Source organism: Peromyscus leucopus, chromosome 18 (genome assembly GCF_004664715.2).
Source record: "Peromyscus leucopus breed LL Stock chromosome 18, UCI_PerLeu_2.1, whole genome shotgun sequence".
Lineage (NCBI taxonomy): Eukaryota > Metazoa > Chordata > Mammalia > Rodentia > Cricetidae > Peromyscus > Peromyscus leucopus.
In genome coordinates, this window is record NC_051078.1 from 1,180,358 (window position 1) to 1,205,511 (window position 25,154).

Genomic DNA, 25,154 nt, shown 5'->3' on the forward strand with positions numbered 1-25,154 from the left:
GAGAATAAATTAATATTTTTCACATTTTAAGTATTTTTATCTAGTTTTCAGATATATCTACTCATATACTACAACAAAAGACCTGTAGTGGCATTATTTTCATCTGTCAGTGTACTTGCTAGATTTATCAAGTGATTCTTTGACACTAAATAGCTCTAGACTCAAGGCAATCATCAGACATGTACTACTTTTGTGGTAATTAATATTCACTTTTAAAACTCAGTGTAATTTGGTGAATGATTTAATATTCAGGTTGTATATTGTTATGAATCTGCAATGATGTGATGAAACAAACACATATCACAACAAATATAATTCAAACTTATCCTGACTCTCTAATTCATTTCATAATTACAGACCCGGCAGAACACAAGAAGAAATGAAAAATCGAACATCGGTGAAGGAGTTTATTCTTTTGGGATTAACAAATGACCCAAAGCTAAACATACTGGTTTTTATATTTTTATTTCTCACTTATATTTTGAGCATTACTGGAAATCTGACCATTATTACCCTCACTCTGGTAGATTCACACCTCAAGACACCCATGTATTTCTTCCTTCGGAATTTCTCCTTCCTAGAAATCTCATTTACAACAGTTTGCATTCCTCGGTTCCTTGTGAGCATTGTGACAGGGGATAAGACCATCTCCTATAACTCTTGCATGGCCCAAGTGTTCTTCTTCATACTCCTGGGTTCAACTGAATTTTTCCTTCTGGCTGCTATGTCCTATGATCGCTACGTGGCTATCTGTAAGCCCTTGCATTACACCACAATAATGAACAGCAAGGTCTGCATCCAGCTTATAATTAGCTCTTGGCTGGCTGGATTTCTCATCATCTTTCCACCTGTGATCATGGGGCTTCAACTGGACTTCTGTGACTCCAACATCATTGACCATTTTTCCTGTGACTCCTCTCCCATGCTGCTCATCTCCTGCACAGACACAGCCTTCCTAGAGCTCCTGGCATTCTTCCTGGCAGTATTCACTCTCATGGTAACCTTAACATTGGTAATTATCTCCTATCTATTCATCCTTAAGACAATTCTAAGACTCCCTTCTGCTGAGCAAAGGAAAAAGGCCTTCTCTACTTGCTCCTCACACATGATTGTCGTCTCCATTTCCTATGGAAGCTGCATCTTCATGTATGTCAAAACTTCAGCAAAGGAAGGGGTGGCTTTGACTAAGGGAATAGCAGTGCTCAACACCTCTGTCGCCCCAATGCTGAATCCTTTTATTTACTCCCTTAGAAATAAACAGGTGAAAGAATCCTTTAAGAACTTGGTCAAAAAATGTGTGTCAAATAAAATTTAAAGGTAAAGAAATTCACTGCTTCAGTTTTTAAAAAATTATATTTAATGTGCATTCACATTATTTTATTTCCTCATACGCTGCTGTATTCAACTTAGCTGAATGTTTTTACCTTTTCCATTTTGGCTTTACTTGACACAGTTATCATTTTAAATTTTAGATGCCCCTTAAAATTTTCTGAGTGTGACTGATTTGATGTCACCAAAATGGGAATGGTATTTTAAAAGAATGAATTTATTTTCAAAGAATTTATTCTTTGAGCAACAAGCAAAAGCTAAGAAAAGAGCAACAAGTAACTGAAAAATTATTTTCCCACCATATAAGCATTGAATAAAATTAGATCTTCCATGAGGCAATGTCTCCTACCTATGCTTCTCATTGTATCTCCAAAGGTCTAGTCATACTGAATATTGCCCTGTGTGATTCAATGCATTGGTATTATTTCTTTGTTGTTTATTCCACCCTTTATTATTATAATGTATGGTACTTGATGCTTTTTGACTCATTCCAAAAGTTGCTGTAAGAATTACTGGGAGCTGGAGAGATGGCTCAGCGGTTAAGAGCACACAGTGGCTCACAATCATCTATTGTGGGACTGATGCCCTCTTCTAGCGCAAAGTCATACATGCAGATAGAACACTCATATACATAAAATAAATAAATAAATCTTTAAAAAAAGAATTACTATGGCTCCCAAACCCTGTCCATTAAGCATACTTAGGTTGTTGCTAATACTGAACTTTAAGCTTTCCTAAAGGTTCCTTGGAAAGAGCCTCTATCTATCTGTTTCCTGATGTATGGATTTCTCTGGCAGTAAAATCTAATATTTGTCCTATGCCCCAGATAGTTATAGAAATTCTGGCATACTCATAATATCTTAAGTTGTTTTCCAATATTTATATGGTTTAATCTTTTTTTTAAAGTATTGACTTTTTGTAGACTTTCAAGGATGTGGGGCTAAGAATATTTGCTATATATACTGATATGCACTTTTCCTATGAAAGGTTGTTAGGTGTGTGTGTGTGTGTGTGTGTGTGTGTGTGTGTGTGTGTGTGTGTGTGTAACTGCCAGAGGCCATGGGAATATACAGCAGGTGACAACTAGTATTCAAGAAGTTTGACCCACCAAATAACTCTGATGGGAAGCCCCACTTGGTAAGGACCATGGGGTCATTGACTGTAGATGATTGGTGTTTCTGTCTGTAGTTTTTCTTATGTGCCATTAGATTTCTTCCCAAAAAATAGCTATGAGTATTTTCCCATTGCTTGTGTGTTTTTCTCATGAAAATATTCCATCTTTGGGCACACATATTGCTGTGGATGGTCAGGAAGATGATTTCTGCTTAAACGGTATAAATTTGATGAATAGAAATAACATTAGGATATTTTTATATTCTAACAGACATAGAAAAATAACTGTATTCTCAGTTACAAAGAAAACTTTTCACATATTTAGCTAAGACATCAGAACAAATCCAAACCAGAATAGTTGCCCCTGGAGACTAACTGCAAAGGACAAGTTCCCAAGTGTCTGTTTGTTGAACCAAAGTCAGGCTGATAACATTAAGACATAAACTCCCCACAGCAACTGATTGCACACACTCCTAGCCTCAAGGTCCAGCCAACTAATTGTTTATCATTTAAGTCCTGAATTTCAATGTCACTCTCTGTCTGGGAACACTAACCATTCAGAGCTACATACTCATTTTATTCATCATGCCTGGTCAGCACAACCTCCCTAGACTGAGAGAAACCATGAGATTCCTTATGTGTATCAGAATGGCTCTCTCTTGTTTACTAAGAAAATGCTTTGTGACCCTGGAAATGTAACTCAAATTTGTCCAGAGCTTTTGCTGTGGAGTCAGAGAAGTGTATGTGGGGCAGAAATATATGTGTAGAGGAGAGTGAATGAATGAGAGAATGAATGAGTAAAGAGTGAATGAATGATGTAGCAATGTGTGAAGGAATATAGCAGAGTAGAGAGAAGAAATGTGTATAGAAGAGAGATATGGAGCTATGTAAAAAGGGGGTGTAACTACGTATAGAGATGTATGGCTGTGCAGGAGAAAGATGTAGCTGGGGAGAGAGATATAACTGTGTGAAAAGAGATATAACTGTATGTAGAGATGTATGACTGTGCAGGAGAGAGGTGTGTATATAAAGAGAGATGTAGCTATATATAAAGAATGTAGCTATTTGGACACAGAGAGATTTTCAGAAAGAGAATTTTTAAGATGATGTAAAAGAGAAAGTTATTATCAGAAAATGTGTGTTTCCTTATTTACTCCTCAGATAGAAAAGTCTAGCCCTCACAGCATTCATGGATTTTTTTGCATACCCTGGAGGCAGTCTTAAAGCAGGTTTCCTAAAGGCTGTAGATATGTAACCAAGCTGCTCAGTCTGTATAATATTACTTGTATGTATACATTTTCAAGGTAAACTACACAAAACTTAGCTGAAATGGCTTATGTTAATAACCAATAAGTGAAAATAAGTATAACTTTCTCCAGGTAACTTTATTGAGAAATGTATTCACTGACAATTGAATGGGGATGAGGTAAGAAACGTACAAGTAAATAGTTTCATAATAAAATTTAGCTGCTTTTTCAGATTATTTCTAGACTTTTCTTGTTTCTAGACTTTTTTTAAAAAATTAGATTCTAAACTTTAGAAAATTGATTTGGAGCCAGGCCTAGTGGCTTAGGCCCTTAATCTCAGCACTCAGGAAGCAGAGGAAGGTAGATCTTTAACAGTTAGAGACCAGCCTGCTCTTCATAGTGAGTTCCAGGACAATCAGAACTACATAATAGAGCTACTCCATCTCAAAACCGCTTGATTCGGTCAACCTTTCTAGCTTAACCACTTGTTCAGTTTGGTAACTGATCTTTTGAGTTCCCTCATCTAGTATTATTTTATTTAACTAAAGTATAAATATTTGTTTGATAATAGACAAAGATATCATTTTATGAATTTTTGCTGAAGCAATGGTCTTAACAAGGTGGATATGATGTTCTCCAAGTGACCTTTTTTTATTTAAATTCTTTTCATTTTACATACCAACCACAGTTCCCCCTCCCCTCCTCCCATTCCCCCCACCTCTCCCCACTGCAAACCCCTATCCATTCCTCAGAGAGAAGTCAAGAAAGTCTGGCACATCAAGTTGAGGCAGGACAAAGCCCGTCCCCCTGCATCAAAGCTGAGCAAAGTATCACACCATAGGAAATGAGCTCCAAAAAGCTAGTTCATGCACCAGGAATAAATCCTGGTCCCACTGCCAGGGGCCCCACAAACAGACCAAGTCACACAACTGTCACCCATATTCAGAGGGCCTAGTTTAATCTCATGCAGATTCCCCAGCCCTCAGTCCAAAGTCCGTGAGCTCCCACTAGCTCAGGTCAGCTGTCTCTGTGATTTTTCCCATCATGATCTTGACCCCCTTCCTGCTCATACAATCGCTCCTCCCTGTCTTCAACTGGACTCCAGGAGCTTGGCACAGTGCCTAGCTGTGGATCTCTGCATCTACTTCCATCGGTTAATAGATGAAGGCTCTCTGATGACACCTAGGGTAGTAAGGAATCTGATTGCAGGGGAGGCAAGTTCAGGCACCCTCTCCACTACTGATAGCAGTGTAAGCTGGGGTTATCCTTGTGGGTTCCTGGGACTTTCCGTAGCACCAAGTTTCTCCCTAATCCCACAATGGCCCCCTCTATCAAGACATTTCTTTCCTTGCCCTCACTCTCTATCCCTCCCCCTGCTTGACCACCCTTGTTTTCTTAGAGTATCAATTCAACCTACTTTCTTTAAGGTTCATCTTCACATAAAAGAAGGCTGTCATCAAGAAAATAAAAAGCAGAAAATAGTGACAAGGATATAGGAGGAAGAATCCTTATATATTCTTATGGGAACGTGAGTTAGTCCTACTACAATAGACATTAACACAGAAACTTGAGCTAATATGAGATTAAGCTATAAAATCCCTGGGTCCCCAACTAAAGGAACTTAAGCTAACACACAACAGAGGCACCTGCATATCTGTGGACTCTTCACGTTTGCAAAGTCACAGATTTAACCTAGATGTCCTTCAACAGATAAAGAAAGAAAACGTGGCATATATACATGATGGAGCATTATTTAGCCATAAATAATCATGAAAATATATCATTTCCAGGAAAACGGATAGAACTGGATATCATCAAATCAGTGAAATGAGCCAGTTCAGAAAGACATGAGTCCCACATTTCTTCTACTATACAGAATCTAGTTTTTTGTTTTAGCTGAGACTTGAAAGTAGAAGGACTATTTAGGAAAGAGGAGAGGGACAATGGGGAGACCAAAGGAGACAAAAGAGAATAATAAGAAATAAAAGTTATCAAATTACATTGTACACCTGCATGAAAATGACAGTGAAATTTATTATTTTGGACAAATACTATACACTTCAAATTTTTTAAGGAAGAAAAGCAAAGAAAATGTTTGGATGCTAATAAGTGCATCCACCGCCCAAAGTTCAGGATTCTTTGACCAATATCAATATATGCATGAGATGGCTTCCCCAGATAAACTCAGCCTCATGTGATTTATGTGCCTGATACTATGACTTTAGCCCCACAAACACTCTCTGTTGTCCCAACTATTAAGTGCTATTTTATCTTTATCATTGCAAAGTATGAACCACAGACTTGCATTCCCATGAGTTGGATGCCTGTATTCATTGTAATCCTGAAATGTATATGCTAGTGAATTGTCTAAATGTAGCTGTGAAATAACTAGTCATATCTGAATTCTCACTGTGTCCTCTCTAAATCTTCAATGGCTCTTTGTTTACTTTGAGAAGTTTTTGCTACTTCTCAAACTCACTCAACTAGAACTCTTTGTCTTTCCCAAGACTCCTCACATCTGTACTGAAAATATTATCTCTTCATTTTGATTTGTGGTATGGTTTCTCCAGTTGGAATTTGTTTTATGGCACAGCTATATTCTAACCCTGAAATTCATGTTTTCTTACTAAAAACTACTTAATAACCAAAGTGAGTGTCTTTTCACTAACAATATTAATTGAGAGGATAACTTGAGGCAATTTCTCAGCAAGCAATCTGTCCATCAGCAGTCTTTTTCTTTGCTTAATGTGAAGCCTACCATCACAGGTGACATTCTACATTCCTACAATGCACAATAGCTCCCTAGAGAACCAGACTAAAGGGTTGACAAAATTAATTAGTCAGACATGCACTCATTTTTCTATCTCTGGGGATGATTATTGCTATGTTTCCCTGTTACAGATTCCTCTAGTATTATACTCCAAAATAGGCAAAATGTGTCTGTGGCTTTTGGGGAGACTTTTGGAAGGCAATATGACTAAACAATATCAGAAAATCAAAATATATACAGCATTTGTATGACATGACAAAAATTTTGGAAATATGGTGACTCAATTTTTCTCATCCGTACTAATTAGTATTTAAATTAGAAAGAGATGTTTTATTACAATGAAGAGCCTTTTAAAGTGCTTAAATTTTAATATTAGTGATTTTACAAAAGTGACCTAGTCTGATAAAAGGGATAAGAGGGAAGTAACATTTTCTTACCTGAAACAGTTTATTTCCTTGATTAGAGATAATCAGCAAAGTATATTGGAACTATGCCTGGAAAAAAAGATGAAACTGGGTATGTATGTAATCTACATCTACACTGCATTTACCTTTATAAATCAAAGAAATCAACCATTATTCTTTATTATGTTGTGGAGACATCTTGTCAATTCTTGCCTTAGTGTTTCTGCATATCTAGTCCTCAATTTGTTGCAGTATGGTTCTAGAATATACAGCACCAGCCTCACAAGAGAGTTTATTTTCCTAGCTAGCAAAAACAAAAACAACCTTTACATGTGCTTTCTGTTATGCTAGAGAGGATGTGGAGCAAGGGGAGCCCTCCTCCACTGTTGGTGGGAGTGCATCTTGTACAGCCACTTTGGAAATCAATATGGTGGTTTCTCAGAAAATTGGGAATCAACCTACCTCAAGACCCAACTATACCACTCTTGGACATATACCCAAAGGAAGCTCAATTATATCACAAGGACACTTGCTCAACTATGTTCATAGCAATGTTATTTGTAATAGTCAGAACCTGGAAACAACCTATGCAACCTGAAGCTTTTCTGTGTCCCACCTGACCCCACAGCAGCTTATAAAATAATCATTCAGAAGCTTAATTTTAATTACAAACTGTTTGGTCTATGGCTCAGGCTTGTTGCTAGCTATTACATCTTAAATTAACCCATTTCTATTAACCTATGTATTGCCACATGTCTCGTGGCTTTACCTGTGTTCTATTACATCTTGCTCCCCCTAGCAGCTTGCAGTATCTCTTCTACTCTTCCTTTCTTCTCCTTGAATCTTTCTTGTGTTTTCTGCCTGGCTATTATCTTGTGTTGCCATAGGCCAAAACAGCTTCTTTATTAACCAATAATAGCAACACATATTCATAGCATACAGAAAGACTATCCCACAGCACTTCCCCTTTTCTGTCCAATCAAAAAAGAAGATTTTAATTTTAACATAGTTGTGGTGATATATTGTGCACCCTAATAAGGCTTGCCTGAGGATCAGAGAACAGAGCCATCCATTAGATTAGAAATAGAGGCCAGACAGTGGTAGCACACACCTTTAATCCTATCACTCAGGAGGCAGAGATCCATCTGGATCTCTGTGAGTTCAAGGCCACACTGGAAACAGAGCCAGGCAGTGATGGCACACACTTTTAATCTCAGTACTTGAAGCACACATGCCTTTAATCCCAGGAAAAGTGTGGAGAAAGGTATACAAAGCGTGAGGAAACAGGAAGTAAGGCAGTTCAGCTGAGACCCTTTCAGGTGAAGACTCAGAGGCTTTCAGTCTGAGGATATAGGATTAGCTGAGGAGTTGGCAAGGTGAGGTGGTGGCTGTGGCTTGCTCTGCTTCTCTGATCTTTCGGCTTTCACCCTGATATCTGGCTCTGGGTTTTTTATTTAAAAGACCATCTAAGATTCGAACAACACATAGTAAAATTATATATAGCAAAACAGTTATCATGCAATAATTACAGTTATAATATCTAGTCTATTTGTATTTGCAAAATTAAAGAAAATATTCTGTCATCTATCCTATTTTTGTGAGTCTAAAGTTTTATATCTAATTTACCTTTTATCAAAACTAAGGAAAACAATTATAACTATCTAGTCTTCAACTCCATCAAAAATCCTAGAGGGATATAATATTATTTGGTAAATAGGAAGTGCATTGTAAGCAACCTCTGAAATTCTAGAAATGACAGAGACATCTGGCTGCCTGGACAGTCACCCAAATTTCCTCTGTAATGTTGGGGCATCTAGGCCTACAAGCCTAAAGAATCTGGAAGACTTTTCAGTGGATCAGAAAACTTGAAGAACTGTTCCACCTAATGGCAAAGTTTGTCAGTCACTTTTCTCTGTGTCCTGCAGAATGTCTAAGCTATTAGTAAGCTTGGAAGATGTATTGTTTAGCTTTCAAAACTCCAGAAGATGTAAAGGCAGACATGCAGTATGAGTTAGAATAGAATTAGATGAGGGAGCTGCAATTTATGACAAAGCATTCCTGTAAATGGAAATTTCTGTCCCTCCAGAAATCCCCAAATACCTGGCAACTACTTCCCAAATAATTGACTTGGAGGCTTAGTTTTACTTATAAATGCTCAGCCAGTAGCTCAAGCTTATTACTAACTAGTTCTTACACTTAAATTAACCCATAATTCTTATCTATATTTAGTCACATGGCTTGGTACATTTTCTCAGTATTGTATTCTCATCTTGCTTCCTCTGTGTCTGGCTGGTGACCCCTGAATCTGCCCTTCCTCTTCCCAGAATTATCCTAGTCTGATTGTTCCACCTATACTTCCTGCCTGGCTACTGGCCAATCAGTGCTTTATTAAACCAATTTGAGTGACAAATCTTTACAGTGTACAAGAGCATTATTCCACAGCACTCCCCCTTTTTCATCTAATCAAAAAAGGTTTTAACTTTAACACAGTAAAATTGCATAAAACAGTTATCAAGCAAGAATTACTGTTACAATATTTAGTCTATTTGTGTTTGACAAAATCAGAGAAAACACCCAATTATCTATCTTATCTTGATGAGGTCAAAGTTTTATACCTTTGAGTTTACCCTTTTATCATGTACCAGTCTCTTCTAACCCTAAAACAATCACTATAAACAAAGCAATATCTTCTCTGTCTGTTGTAGTGGACAAGAGTTGAACCAAGCACCCAAATAAAAAGCAAATGTGACCATTCTCTTGGAGATGTGTGAAGATAACATTGTGAGATTAAGGTGGTCATAGTGTGTTCAAGGTCTTTCTAAATAAGTAAAACTTCAGTTGAGATTTCAGTAATGAAAATTTATATAGGCATGTAATAACAATTAGTAAAAAGAGAGAGAGAGAGAGAACATCAATTTGAAGGAGAGTGGGAAGGAGCATATAGGAGGACTTGAACAAAGGAAATGGAATTGATAGATGTAATTAAATTATAATTTCAAAAATAAACAAAAATAAGAATTTTAAAAAGAAAAACCATGTGTGGATAGGGCTGTGCTGGAGATGTAGTGCATGAGAGAAGAATGAATTTTAAAATATTTAAAGAAAAGAGAAGAAAAAAGAAGATTCACAGTTGGATTAAGCAATGAGGGGCTGGTTGGTGATTTCAATAAGAGTAGAGAGGTAAGGACAAATGGAGAAAGTGAGAGAAAAGTGAGGATAGTAAGTGTCAACCAGAGGGCATCAGGGGCTGAGGGGGAAGTCCAGGTTGTTTCAGACAACACAGAGGTCTTCTTTATTCTACCCCCAGACTTCTCCTTCCCAGGCTAATAATACTTAGAAGGCTGAACTCTGTTTGGGGTCCTACTCAGTACAGCTGCACTGACATGAGAGAAACAGGTTGCAGAATCCCAGTCCTTCTTATAGAAACCCCTAAAGTAACCACACAGGCAATGGCCTCACTAGAACATTTCCACTTGCAAAGCAAACCAAGCATGAGGAGCAATATGACTAAGTCAAGACTCAGTTATTAACTAAGAGTATCTGCCAGAAGTGTCTTTATTTAACAGATATATGAGATTTCATACACAGGAAAAATGTCCCAGGGGAAAGTCCACATATGAGGCAGGGAGGCCCTCAAGCCTCATGTCATCTGTGACCAAGAAAATACAAAGAGAAGGCCATTGCATCCAAGAGAGGGAACAGGAGAGATGAAAGCAGGGGCAGGCGTTAGTTTTTATTTTAGGAAAAAGAGGATGGATACAGACAACATGGAGACACAGACACAATTATCTCACCCAATGACACTACCATAGCTCAGGGCCACCAAAGTCCCCTGGGGATGAAGTCACTATACCAACCTCAAAATAGTTGTAGGCACCACAGAGGCTGACTTTCAAGGAAGAAGGAGAGGGTAGCCTTCCCTATGCTCAGCATCCCTTGCCCTAACTGGGTGACCGCTTTTACATATCTGAGGTAAGGACCACACACAATGCAATACACACTTGGACTTCTGTCTGATAAAGCTGGGCTGCCAGAAAGAGAAAGAGAAGGCAAAGGGCAGAGCAGGGCCCACTTAGAACCCTGTGTTTGGGGGACCAATACCTGTTCCTGGGCACAGGAGAAAAGAATCCTGGAGAGGGCTTTTGAGTCTTGACTGTTTTCTTTACAGATGTATGATCCAGATGTCACATCTTGGTGAGGAGAAAATCTCAAAAGGGTTTAGGTAACAGTGGGGAATTTCTTCCAGATAAAATTGCACATAACTGAGAAAAGCCGATGTATATACAAACAGACAATGCAAACATTTGATGTGTAAGGTAAGCAAATGCACTGCTATCGGGAAGACATGCCATGTGATGTGTTGTGATTATATGCTGTGTATTTCATGCTGTGTAGGGAGAAACAATGGGTTGCATGTGGGTCTGAGAATTTCCATGTGGCCTGCCAGGTGGTAATCATAGCTTCCATATGTCTATGACCAACATCTTTTAGGGTCCTCCTAATGGTCTCCATCTCAGGGTTTACAGACAGAGCTGCCTGAATTCTACTTTTCTGTCCTACACTTGCCTGATGAATGTTCTCTCTCTCTCTCTCTGTCTCTCTGTCTATGTCTCTCTCTGTCTCTCTGTCTCTGTCTCTCTCTCTCTCTCTCACACACACACACACACACAATGCAGGGGCGAGGTGTTGAGGATCTGGTATCCACCTCTTAGATGGCATATTGAGGCAAAATTTAGTCAGAGAATTGAGTGAAGAAGTGATCACAACGTGTCAAAGGTAACATGGAAATGTAAGGGAGGATAGACTGGCTTCCTCAGCTTTCTTTGGGAAGGAAGATTGGGATTGCTTTCAGCAAATCTTAAGGAGATTTTTTTAAAAATATAATACAGCAGGACACACAGACACACAAAAATGTCTACACAACCAATCCTTCCATTTCTGGAAATTTACCCTAGAAAAATGTTAACAAAGGTAAATGGGGATACCCACAAAGATATTGTTTACACCACATATAATCCCCACGAAATGGAACAATTTAAGCTGCAAAAGTATGCATTGAGTTTATTAAGTGTTATTGGAGAAAATCAATAGATTAATACAAGAACTGGTGTTTTTATTGTTGTTGTTTGGGGTTTTGTTCTGTTTTTTTTTTTTTATTTTCAAGGACCATTTGGATCACTGTGTGATTTTGTGGTAAAATGCCTATAGGAAATATTGAAATGATTGCAAAAAGGCAAAATAATGTGCATACTATAGTTATAAGCATAACACTCTAAGTGTTCAGCAGAACAAAGGCTTGAGAGCATTTACAGGGAAGGAAAAACTCAGCAAAGGTGATCAAAATCACAAATTTCTTCATGCTAAATATTTCTTAAGTATTTTAATTGAAAAAAATAACACTTGAAATCTTTTAAAACAGAGATTCTATTGCATGTTATCTAAGTGGATGTGGGCACTGGGAAGACCCATGATCACTGAGGTTAGATACTTCTGTTCAAACTGGCTCCATGCAAGTTCATTTTTCCAAAGTACATGGCTTAAATACACAGTTCTGGCTCTGCTACCCACTATCTTAGGCGGGGAGTTGAAGCCTAGGGCTCTAGTTCCTTTTCTACAACAACAATTAGATTAGCGCTCATGTTTGTATACAGACAACTGAGAAACCACGGAACTCCCAGCGTGTAGCAATCTCTAAATGTAAGCTTTAGGCAAGCTATATGGTGAAAGGACAAAGGGCAGTGAAGGTTAGGTCCATGAGCAATGGCACAAACTACAACCCTCTTTCCCGAGTTAGAAAGTAAGTTAGCAAATGGTTAGACTGAACTCACATAGGAGATGGCCACAGAGAATGAATGGTTCTGGAAACTGAAGACACAGTGTTCTGCCTTTTCTTAACTAGTTACCTGACTTTAAATCAGTCATTTAATCTGTCCCCATCTGTGTAACTGGGATTCATTAAGCCATCTTGCATATGTCTGGGGAAGACTTCACATTTCTAGTACTGTGCTGGTTAAATTAACCTCCATGATACTTGACAACTTAGTGGCTATGAACACAGATTCTGGAGTTGGACTTAGACTTGAGCCCAATCTTACTTACTATGTAAATGGCTTGGGTGAAGTTACTGCAGCTGTCTATGATTTCATTCCCTCATCTTCAAAAAGGAGAAAAGAGCCGGGCAGTGGTGGCACACACCTTTAATTTCAGTACTCAGGAGGCAGAGGCAAGTGAATCTCTGTGAGTTTGAGCCCAGCCTGGTTTATAGAGTGAGTTCCAGGACAGGCTCCAAAGCAACACAGAGAAACCCTGCCTCCAAAAAAGAAAAAAAAAAGAAAGGAAAAGAAAAGGAAAAAGAAACAAGAGAAAACAAAGGGTTTTATACTACGTTGTATCAGTGATTTGATGAATATTAAGCCTTAGGCAAAGTACACTGTAGCAATGAGGCACCTTGGAAACATTAGCAACTTCCCACCATTTCCTGCAGGATCTCACACTGGCAGTAACACTAGGAAGTCCTGGGTCTGTGTATGTATCTCATGAGAGAATGAATAAAAAAAAAATCTCTTCAAAAAATATTTTTTTCAAGTAGTTTGGGACTGTCTGGTAAAAGAGGGGTTAGAATGTCAATAAGCCGCTACGTAAGTGTCCAAACACACTGTAATTAAGACTTTTCCTATAGCCAGAAGAGGCCAATGCTGGAAAGAACTGCCTCAGCCCACTACTGTTCAAACACACCAAAAAAATCTTTCTAAAATATTTTACATAAAATGTTAATGTTGTTCATAGAAATACGTAACCCTAAATGTCTTTTTTAATCCCAAAATGCCATGGATAAATGGAACACACATGCTGCCCTGGGGATTAAACTGAAGCCTGAAAGATAAGTGGGATTTTTAACCCATACGGAGTATGCTAGGACAGTATAGAGTGTTTAGCTGATCAGAAGGACTTAGATTAAAAAGAAAGGAATCAGGGCAGGTGCCAGAATCCCTAATTATGATGTGTCTATGCTGTGATGTAACAAATATTCACATTATTATAGATCATCCTCAATCCTAGGTACATTGTGATGATCATTAGACACTACCTTGGGACAGTCCCTATCGTGGCCATTTGAGTTTCAGTTCGTTGAGTACAAACGGCACAACAACTGCTTCACTTAAAGCACAAAGCTGGGTATCTCCGTGTGGACGGTGAGACAGAGAAAGTGAACATGGATGATATACAGGCTTTGGAGTCAAAAGGCATGGATCAAATCACAGCCATGCTATTTCCTCATTATTAGTTCAGACGAGTTTAATCTCTGAGATCCAAGGCCCCTCTGAAAACAGAAGACACCAGCTGTCTTGGATTTGAGGAGGAACTGTGTGGAAAGTATTGTACTGCATTACAGAAATGTTATTTCTCTTTCTTAGCTGTGCAAAGCTCGTGCTCTGTCTGGAGCGATGGCTGAGGAAAACCAAACTGCAACAACTGAGTTCCTCCTGTTGGGGTTCTCTGACCTCAGAGCCCTTCAAGGGCCACTGTTCTGGTTGGTGCTTCTGGTCTATCTGATAACTTTGCTGGGCAACTCACTGATCATCTTTCTTACGCAAGCCAGCCCTGTGCTGCGCTCCCCCATGTACTTCTTCCTACGCCATCTCTCCGTAGTAGAGCTCCTCTACACCACCGACATTGTGCCCAGAATCCTGGCTGACCTGACCTCCTCTCACCCCCAGACCATTTCCTTCTGGAGCTGTGCAGCCCAGATGTATTTCTTCATTGTCCTGGGCATCTCAGAGTGCTGCCTACTCACAGCCATGGCCTACGACCGTTATGCAGCCATCTGTCAGCCCCTGCACTACTCCACCCTAATGAACCAGCGGGCCTGTGCAGCCATGGTGGGAACCTCGTGGACCATGGGCATCGTCACAGCTACTACTCATTCCTCCCTCATCTTCACTCTGCCTTTCCCCAGACGCCCCGTCATTCCACACTTCCTCTGTGACATCCTCCCAGTACTGAGGCTGGCAAGTGCTGGGAAGCACAGGAGCGAAATCTCCGTGATGACAGCCACTGTGGTCTTCATCATGATCCCCTTCTCTCTGATAGTCACTTCTTATGCCCGCATCCTGGGAGCCATCCTGGCCATGGCTTCCACCCAGAGCCGCCGCAAGGTCTTCTCTACCTGCTCCTCCCACTTGCTTGTGGTCTCCCTCTTCTTTGGAACGGCCAGTATCACATACATCCGGCCCCGAGCAGGCTCTTCTGTCACCACAGACCGCATCCTTAGTCTCTTCTACACAGTTGTCACACCCATGCTCAACCCCATCATCTACACCCTCCGAAACAAAGAGGTAACGGGAGCCCTGAAACACATGATGAGGAGGTGGGTTCCCTAGCCCTGAGGGGAACCGGAGTGTTCCTCTCATTCACTGTTCCTCCTCCCAGCATTCAGGTGTTCAACTTAAACTTCCGCCTAACAGAATCCTTAAAGAAACCTCAATAAGTAAGTTCTCCTGGTAGAAAGTGCTGGAATTGAGACACAGATATATATCTTATTTTTTTTGTTTTTATATAATGTTTTGTAATTTTTTATTATTATTAAGAAAATTTCTACTAATTTTACATACCAACCACAGATTCCCCTCTCCTCCCTCTTCCCGCCCCCCCCAGCCTTCCCCCCCAACCCACTCCCCCATTCCCACCTCCTCCAAGTCAAGGTCTCCCATGGGGAGTCAGCAGAGCCTGGTACATTCAGTTGAAGCAGGTCCAAGCCCCTCTGCCCCTGCACCAAGAAAGAGATACCATGATAAAGACATCATGGAAATAGGAAGAAGCAGGGTGCTAGGGAAGTTCCCAGGAATCCCATGACCCCACCTTAGACTACTAGTAATAGTCACTGAGGGTGCCTAAACTGGTCTACTCTGGTAACCTGTCACCATAGAGTCTTCTTCTAGTTACTGATAGAAGCAAGAGATCCACAGCCAGGTGCCAGTCCAATCGATGAGAGAGAGGAGGAATTTTGTAAGCAACGGACATTGAGATCATGATGGGAAAACATACAGAGATGACCAGCCACACTAGTAGAAACCCATTAACTGTGGACCAATAGCTGTGGAGACGCCATGGGACTGGACTAGGGCCTTTGGTGCATGAGCCGGCTTTTTGGAGCCCAGTGCATAAGGTGCGACACCTTGCGAAGTCTACATCTTACTTATTCCATACCCCCGATACTCTCTCAGGGCAGGAATTACTAGGAAACAGCAGAATGGAAGAGATCCTTGACTTGGGAAAAGAACATCCTCTAGATTGTCCCGTACCCTGGGCAAGGTGCCAGAGAATTATGTAGGTCATGAAGGCAGATTTCTATGAACTTGACCTCCAATGGACCCCTAGAACCTGGAGGAATGAACCTGCTTTGGGTTACATTTCTTCTACTTGTGTGAGCTTTTGTCTATTTAGTGATACATTTGCTCTGGGGTCTCCTTCAAGAGGAAAAGTATCTGAGGGTACTAGTCACACCATTCCCCTCCCAAGATAACACTGTAAGGGAAGTCAGGTTAGTCTATACGAGGTTCTGGAGTTGGGGAAACCTTTTTCCAGGAGACTTCTGCTTCACAGACATTCCTCCTCTGGAGGAAAAACAACCACAGGAATCCTCTGTATTCCCACCTGTCTCCTCATCTAAGTCCATTTTCATAAAGCCTCCTGTTCCCACAAAGTCTTCTTATATCTCTGTGTCTTTTTAAAAGCAAATTTTTCATACACATCTTACCCATCATGTCCACCTATCAAGTTCCCATTCATCCTGTAAGGCTCAACTCAATTAATTCCTCCTTGAAATTTGCTGCCTAAACACATCTCATTACTACATTATGCCACAACTATTATAAACCTTTTGCAAAAATTGTAATTTTTTTTTAGTTTTTCATTTATTATATATAGCAAGTGCTAATATATGAATGTCACTTCAAGAAAAACTGAAATGGCTTTTAATTTAGTAAATTTATTACATTCTTTTACTTTATAGTTATAAGAAAATAAAATACACAACAATAGAGAAGTCTTTTGATGTTGATTTTATATAAGACTTCCAAAAAAAAAAACCTTGCTTCTGTGAATGTAAATTTTGTACTTGAAATTTTTAAAACATTGCTTCTTTGATATATCTCTTGGTATATATCTAAAGGATTAGGTCAGCATACCCCAAAGAGATACATGTACATGTGATACTATTCATAATAGATAAGACTCAATTGAAGAATCCATCAACAGACGAATAGATAAAGAAAATGTGGTGTATATACACAATGGAGCTTTACTCAAACATAAACAATAAAATTAAGTTATTTGAAAGATAATGGATATTACTGGGGATCATTATGTTAAGGAAGATAAGCAAAATTCAAATAAATATACTTTCTCTCATATACAGAATATATGTGCTTTAGATGTAAGACCCTAAAATAGAGGTAGGACCATTTGGAAGGAGAAAATGTACCATCAGGTGGGGGAGACAACAAACAGTAATGGGAGGAACAAATATGATCAAAGTACATTATATTCATGTATAAAAATGTAATAGTGAAAACCGTTTCATACAAAAATATGGTAATTAAAAAGAAGTAAAACATGTTAAGAGAAAAGTCTAAATGCATTTAAAATATAAGAAAGACTTGCAAGGTCTAGGAAGCAGAAGCTTACTTCAGAAGCTGCAAAGAGTATTCACGAGTATCATGAATCACTACCATCATTTGCTCTTGCATTCTGGATGCTTCTCTTGATTCATTTTTTAATATATCAGAATTTTTGTTTCCTTCTTTCCATAAAAGATTATCTTCTGGCACATAAATGGTACAGTTCCCCGCAGACTCCAACTCATTTTTAAATAGTTATTGCTTTTAATTTTAAATTTGATGGTAACTATTGAGACATAATTGATACACAAGAAGCTGCATTTTAAAGCACATAATCATCCATGAATCCATCATCACAATCAAGTTGCTAAAATAATATTCAACAGTTCCAAACCACTGCCTGTCTCCCAATTATCTTTGTTTTGTAATTTAGAAAGAAAGTTTAACATGAAATCTATGCTTACAAAACATAAGTGAACCACATACTATTGCCAACTATGAGGATACTGTTTTTGTTTTGTTTTGTTTTGGTTTTGTTGTTGTTGTTGTTTTTCTTTTTCCAAGACAGGGTTTCTCTGTGAGGTTTTGTGCCTTTCCTGGAACTCACTCTGTAGCCCAGGCTGGCCTCGAACTCACAGAGATCCACCTGGCTCTGCCTCCCGAGTGCTGGGATTAAAGGCGTGCGCCACCACTGCCCGGCCATGGAAGACACTTTTAAACCAAAAAATTAGGTCATAGAATGATAAATAATGTAGGATTCACTGTAATCCAGCTCAGAACAGAGGGTAGAATGGTAGTTGTCAGATGTGAGGAATTAGAGAAATTGGAAGTTTTTGGCCAATGATTGCATCATTTTAGTTGTCAAGTTGAATAAATCCTAAAGATCTACAGCATAACCTTATCCTCGCCAGGTGGTGGCGGCAGCAGCGCACGCCTTTAATCCCAGCACTCGGGAGGCAGAGCCAGGTGGATCTCTGTGAGTTCGAGGCCAGCCTGGGCTACCAAGTGAGTTCCAGGAAAGGCGCAAAGCTACATAGAGACACCCTGTCTCGAAAAACCAAAAAAAAAAAAAAAAGTGTCTTCCAAATTCATTTATGTGTTGCATATGTCAAGATTTCCTGAAAACGTAAAGTTGAATAATATTACATTTTATATATTTCATGCATTTTCTTTTTAAATTGTTTCTTTATTCACTAATCTTCAGATAGACATTTAGATAATTTACATTTCTTCCTAGTATAAATGATGAAAATATATGAGTATAAAAATGTTTAGTGAAGGTCATTTTTTTTTTGTTCTTTTGTAAATATATCCAAGGTGGGATTTCTGGGTCATATAGTAGTTCTGTTTTTAGTGTTTTCAGGAACCATTGTGTTGTTCTCTGTAATGATGGAACCACTTTACCTTCCCATTAGCCATGTATTTGTTGTTATTGTTGTTGTTTGTTGTTATCATTATAGCACTGAGACAAAGTCGAACTGTATCTTCAGACTGGCTCGGAACTTATAATCCTTCAGCATCAGCCTCCTCAGAGCTGAGATTACAGGCCTGAGCACTGTACCCCCTGTGTTTTTTGGTTTGCATTTTCCCAATGATAAGAGACGTTGAGAAACTGTCCCCAAGAAAGGTGACTCTCTGAGTATATTCAGGTCCACTGCCTGCTTTATCAATTGAGATATTTTATCCTTTTAAATTGCTAGGGTCCCTTGAATATTTTGTAAATTAACTGCTTACCTACTATGTTTATGAGTATTTTCCTGATCCCATGAGTTGACTTACTATTGTTTCCTTTGCTACACAGAATATTTTCAGTTTGTGGCTTTCTCAATTGTCTATTTTTGCTGAGCTTATATATAAAACCAGTAAAACACTAGATGCTTCATTTTATGAAGATTTCTTTGCCTATTTTTTCCCTAGGAATTTCTGTTTATGTGCTAGGTTTAAGTCTTCAATCTATTTTACTTGCTTCCACAGAAAGGGACTGTGTAGAGATAGGCTTTGCACCCTGACTCAATGCTTTTTTCTTCACATTTATACATCCCTTGTTTTATACCTAATTTTAATTGATTATATTATTTATTTATTCTGTTTATATATATTTATTAGTTTTATTTTGTGTAAAATGTAAGGTAAATTGCTGTGGAACAACTTATGTACACTGTAAATATGTATTACTCTCATTGCTTAATAAAGATTTAACTGGCCTACAGCTGGGCAGGTAGAGACTGGGCAGGAGAGTCAGACTTGGAAGACACTGGGAAGAAGGGGGGTGCAAGCCAGACACAGAGTAGCAGGATGTGTAGAAACTGAAGTAACAAGCCATGAGCCACGTGGTAAAACCTAAATAAGAAATATGGGTTAATTCAAATTATAAGAGATGGTTAGTAACAAACCTAAGCAATTGGCTGAGTATTTATAATTAATATTAAGTTGCTATGTGGTTATTTGGGAGCTGTCCAACAGTCCCAACAAAAAACTCTTCCTACAGTAAATATCCAGTTTGATTTCTTTGTATGTGAATATCCAGTTTTCTCAGTTCTACTTATCATAGAAACTAACCCTTCTCATTGTGGATTCTTGGTAACTTGTGAAAGAGCAGTTTCCTGTGCATTCATAAACTTATTTATGTGCTCTCCAGTCTATACAATTGGTTCACATATTGCCCTCTATACTAACACCATACTGTGTTAGCTATAGTGAAAACTGTGAAATCAGGAAGTCTAATATCCCCAACTGTGTTATTCTTTCTCAAGATTGATTTAAATATTCAAACTTCATGGTCATATTTTGTGTTCTAACAAGTAAAACTTATCTGGGGATCAGAGAGCAGAACTAGTCACTATTAGACATAGAGGCCACACAATGGTGACACACAACCTTAGTCCTATCACTTGGGAGGCAGAAATCCATCTGGATCTCTGTGAGTTCAAGGCCACACTGGAAACAGCAAGGCAGTGGTGGCACACACCTTTAATCCCAGGACTTGAGATCTCATGTCTTTTCTTGGGAAGGGCACATGCCTTTAATCCTAGGAAGTGATAGCAGGAAGCAGAAAGGTACATAAGGCATGAGGACCAGGAACTAGAAGCTTTTAGCAGCAGTTCAACTGAGACCCTCAGCGATGAGGACACAGAGGCTTTCAGTCTGAGGATTTGTGGAAACAGGATTGACTGAGGAGTTGGCGAGGTGAGGTTGGTTGTGGCTCGTTCTGTTTCTCTGATCTTTCAGTTTTCACCCTAATATCTGGCTCCAGGTTTTTCATTAATAAGACCATTTAGCATTTCATCTTACAAAACTTTGGCAGTCTATACCATTTTTTTCCTTCTATGAAAAATATTGTTCAAATTTTGGCAGGAATTGCACTTAATCTATAAAATACATTGCATAAAATGGACATTGAAACATTAAGTCAAGTCCATCTATTTCTTTTCTAATTCACTCACCAATAAAGCAACAAATTAACCAATTAACAATTAACCAACAAATCTTTCATCTTATTTAAATTCATTTTATTGTATTAATATTATTGTAAATGAGATCACGTGTTTGATGTTTTACAAAGTGTTTGCTTTTGTATGTTGATTTTATATCTTGATGCTTTATTGAGTTTATTGATTCTAACAAATTGTGTGTGTGTGTGTGTGTGTGTGTGTGTGTGTGTGTGTGTGTGTAAGAGAGAGGGGGGAAAGAAGGAGAGAGAATCTGCTCATTTGTCCACATGAGTGACGATATGAAAACAGACATCCTACCTGAACCTATGTGAAAGCCTACAGAAAGACTATGCACTTGTATATTAGTTCTAAAATAAATATTTATCAAATAATCTTACTCTTCTCATTTTTATTCTTAAACTATAGCTTTCGTTTTGTTTTTTAACCTTTTATATATTTATTGTGTGTGGGTAGGGAATCTGAGTATGTATGCGTGTGAGTGTGTGCTGTGGTGTAAATGTGAGTATGTATGGCTGTGAGTGTGTGCTGTGGTGTAAATGTGAGTATGTATGGCTGTGAGTGTGTGCTGTGGTGTAAATGTGAGTATGTATGGCTGTGAGTGTGTGCTGTGGTGTAAATGTGAGTATGTATGGCTGTGAGTGTGTGCTGTGGTGTAAATGTTTATGTAAAGGACTGAAGACTGCTTCTGAGAGGTGGCTCTCTCTTACCACCATGTGGATTTTTGTTTTGGTTGGGTTTTGGTTTTTTATACTATTTTGATATGTTTGGTTTTATCTTCTTATATTTTGTTTCATTTATTATTATCCTTAGAAGCCTGTTTGTTTTCTAAAAAGAGACAGAAAGGGAGTGGATCTGAATGAGAGGAGAGGTGGGAAGGAACTGAGAGGAAGTAGAGGAAGGGGAAACTGTAATAATAATATATTGTATAAAAATCTATTTTCATTTAAAAATATTATACAAGTCTTTCATTTGCTTAGTTAAAGCTATCCCAAGATATTTTTGAGGCTATTGTGAAAGGCACTATTTTCCTGATTTCTTTCTCAGTATGTTTGCCATTTGTACATAGGAAAGTTACTGATTTTGTGTTTTAATTTTGTATCCTGCTACTTTGTTCAAAGTGTTTATCAGCTCTAAAAGTTTCCTGGTAGAATTTTTAAGATTTCTTATTTATGAAAAGATGGTGATCTATGAATAAAAATACTTTGAATTCTTCCTTTCCTAATTGTATATCCTTGATATCCTTCAGTTGTCTTATTATTCTAGCTAAGAATTCAGATATTGTCCTGAATGGGTGTAGAGAAAGTGAACATACTTTTCTTGTTCATGATTTTAGTGTAATTGATTTAAGTTTCTCTCTGTTTGAGTTGATATTGGCTGTGATCTTACTGCCAAATCCCTTTATTATGTTGAGATATGTGTCTTGCATCCCTAGTCTCTCTAGGACTTTTATCATGAAAGGATGTTAGATTTTTGTCAAAGAGGCTTTTCAAAACTAATGAGATGATCCTATTTTTTGTCTTTCAATCTGTTTATGAGGTGAATTTCATTTACTGATTTGTGTATATTGAACCATTCCTGCATCTCTGGTATGAAGATAACTTGATCATGGTGGATAATCTTTTTATATATTCTTGAATTCAGTTTTCAAACAATTAAGAATTCTTGCATCTATATTCATAAAGGTTATTTTTTACTTAGACTTTATGTGTTTGGGATATCAGTGTAATTGTAGTTTCATAAAAATAATTTGAAAATTCTCCTTCAGTTTCTAGTTTGGGAAATAAACCAAGGAGTATTAGCATTAATTCTTTGATGGTATGTTAGAATTGTGTGCTGAATCCATCTGTTCCTGGGCTCTTTTTTTTTTTTTTTCTTTTTGGTTGGGAGATATTTAATTATTACTCCTTTTTCACTGGTAGCTATGAGCCTATTTAAATTGATTATATGATCTTGATTTCACTTTGGAAAGTCATATGTATCAAAAAATTCACCCATTTCTTTTATGTTTTCCAGTTTGGTAAAATACAGATTTTTTTAAATATGTTCTTATGATTCTCTAAATTTCTTTGGTGTCTGCTATACTGTCCCCTTTTATCTATACTTTTATTAATTTGGATATTCTTCCTCTATTTTTTGATTAATTGAGCTTATGTTTTTGTCGATGTTCTTGATTTTTCTCAAAGAACTAACACTTCATTTCATTGTTTTGATTGTTTTATTGATCTCAACCCTAAGTTTTTTTTATTTATTTTATATACCATCCACAGTTCCCCTTCCCTCCTCTCCTCCCACCTCCTTTTTAGTCCCCCCCCCAGGCCAGCCCTGCTCATATAATCCCTCCTCCCTCTCTTCAACTGCTCCCATCAATTACCATATGAAGGTTCTATGATGACAGTTAGGGTAGTCAACAAGCTGATTACAGGAGATAGCCAGTTCAGGCACCCTCTCCACTATTGCTAGGAGTCATAGCTGGGGTCATCCTTGTGTATTCTTGGGAGTTTCCCTGACATCAGGTTTCTCCCTAACCCCATAATGGTCCCCTCTATCAAGATATCTCTTTCATTGCTCTGCCTCTCCATCCCTCCCCCATCCCAATTCCTCATGTTCCCATCCCCCATCCCCTACCCTTTACTCCCACCCCCAGTTTACCCAGGAGATCTCATCTATTTCCCCTTCCCAGGGCAATCCATGCATCCTTCTTAGGGTCCTCCTTGTTACCTAGCTTCTCTGGGGCTGTGGATTATAGCCTGGTTATCATTTGCTTTATACCTAATATCCACTTATGAGTGAGTTCATACCATGTTTGTCTTCTTGTGTCTGGGTTACCTCACTCAGTATGGATTTTTTTTTCTAGTTCCATTTATTTGCCTGCAAATTTCATGATGTCATTTTTTACTGCTGAGTAATACTCCATTGTGTAAATGTACCACGTTTTCTTTATTCATTCTTCAACTTCAATAATCAAATAAATTTGATTATTTCTTCCCATATACTCTTTTGGATATCACTTCTTGTTTTAGAGTTTTCAAATGTGTTATTAGGATACTAATATGAGATCTCTCCAATTTTTATAGAGGCACTTAGTTCTATGAATTTGCCTTTTAGAACTCCTTCACTGTGTCCCTTGGGCTTGGGTATGCCGTGTTTTTATTTGGATTTAATTATAAAATATTTTTAGCTTCCTCATGATTTCTGTCTTGACTAAATTTTCATTCAGTATTGAGTTGTTCAGTTTCCACGAGTTTGTATACCTTTGCTGTTTCTGTTATTTTTGATATCCAGCTTTAATCCGTGGTGGTCAAATAGGACATGGGGTGTCACTTCAATTTTTCTTGTATTGTTGAGACTTGTTTTGTGTCCACGACCACTTGTATGCGGTCAATTTTGGAAAAAATTCCATGAGCTGCTAATAAGAAAGTGTATTCTTTATTGTGTGGGTGGAATGTTTGTAGATGTCTACTGGGTCATTTTGATCTGTGGCATCTTTTAACTCCAGAATTTCTCCATTATTTTTTGTCTGGACAACCTATCTATTGATAAAAATGGGGTATTGAAGCCATCCACTATCACCATGTGAGGATCAGTATGTGATTTCAGCTGTAATGGTGTTTACGAACTTAGGTGCCTTGTGTTAGGTGCACAGATGTTTAGAATTGCAATATCCACTTGGTAAATATTTTCCTTGATAGTATTTAGGGTCTTTCCCTAGCCTTTCTGATTATATTTTGTTTGAAGTCTATTTTGTCTCATATAAAATGGCTACGCCTGTTTGCTTTTTTCTACATTTGCTAAGAATACCTTTTTTCATCTTTTTATACTAAGGTGATTCCTATGCTGTATACTTCTTGTTCCATGATAGGCATCTTTTTCTTTAAAGTGGTGAAGTCATCTTTTATAATTTTGTTGAAAATATTTTCTGGGCCTTTGGCCTGTTTTTCTTCTCTTTCCTCTATAGTTTTTAGTCATAGGTTTGGGTCTTTTCATAGTGTCCCAGATTTCCTGAATGTTTTGTGACTTGATTTTTTTCTTTTTTAAATTTAACATTTTCATTGTTCAGGTTATCGATTTCTTCTACTGGTTCATTGACAAGTTAATAGAGTTACACAAAAGAAAATGTTTGCAAAATCAGATCCCCCTAAGCATACTTTAGTCAACAGAGGATTTAGCACATTGTTTATATAAACATTTATTGTATGAACACAGAGTCTTACATTTTCAAA

The 25,154-nt window shown here is 38.1% G+C and overlaps 2 protein-coding genes across 2 annotated transcripts; both read left to right on the forward strand.

The window, feature by feature from the left end:
* The first annotated feature begins 379 nt into the window (after positions 1 to 379).
* Positions 380 to 1,315, forward strand: LOC114681749 (olfactory receptor 6C76-like). The gene has a single exon (XM_028855442.1). It carries the CDS (start codon positions 380 to 382, stop codon positions 1,313 to 1,315), a length of 936 nt encoding a protein of 311 aa, XP_028711275.1.
* A 12,993-nt stretch (positions 1,316 to 14,308) lies between these two features.
* Positions 14,309 to 15,244, forward strand: LOC114681735 (olfactory receptor 10P1-like). The gene has a single exon (XM_028855420.1). The coding sequence runs from the start codon at positions 14,309 to 14,311 to the stop codon at positions 15,242 to 15,244; it is 936 nt and encodes a 311-aa protein (XP_028711253.1).
* The last annotated feature ends 9,910 nt before the right edge of the window (positions 15,245 to 25,154 follow it).

What these genes read in the sequence shown, in the direction of transcription:
- LOC114681749 (XM_028855442.1), top strand. Translation starts at nt 380, where the DNA reads ATGAAAAATCGAACATCGGTGAAGGAGTTTATTCTTTTGGGATTAACA.
- LOC114681735 (XM_028855420.1), top strand. Translation starts at nt 14,309, where the DNA reads ATGGCTGAGGAAAACCAAACTGCAACAACTGAGTTCCTCCTGTTGGGG.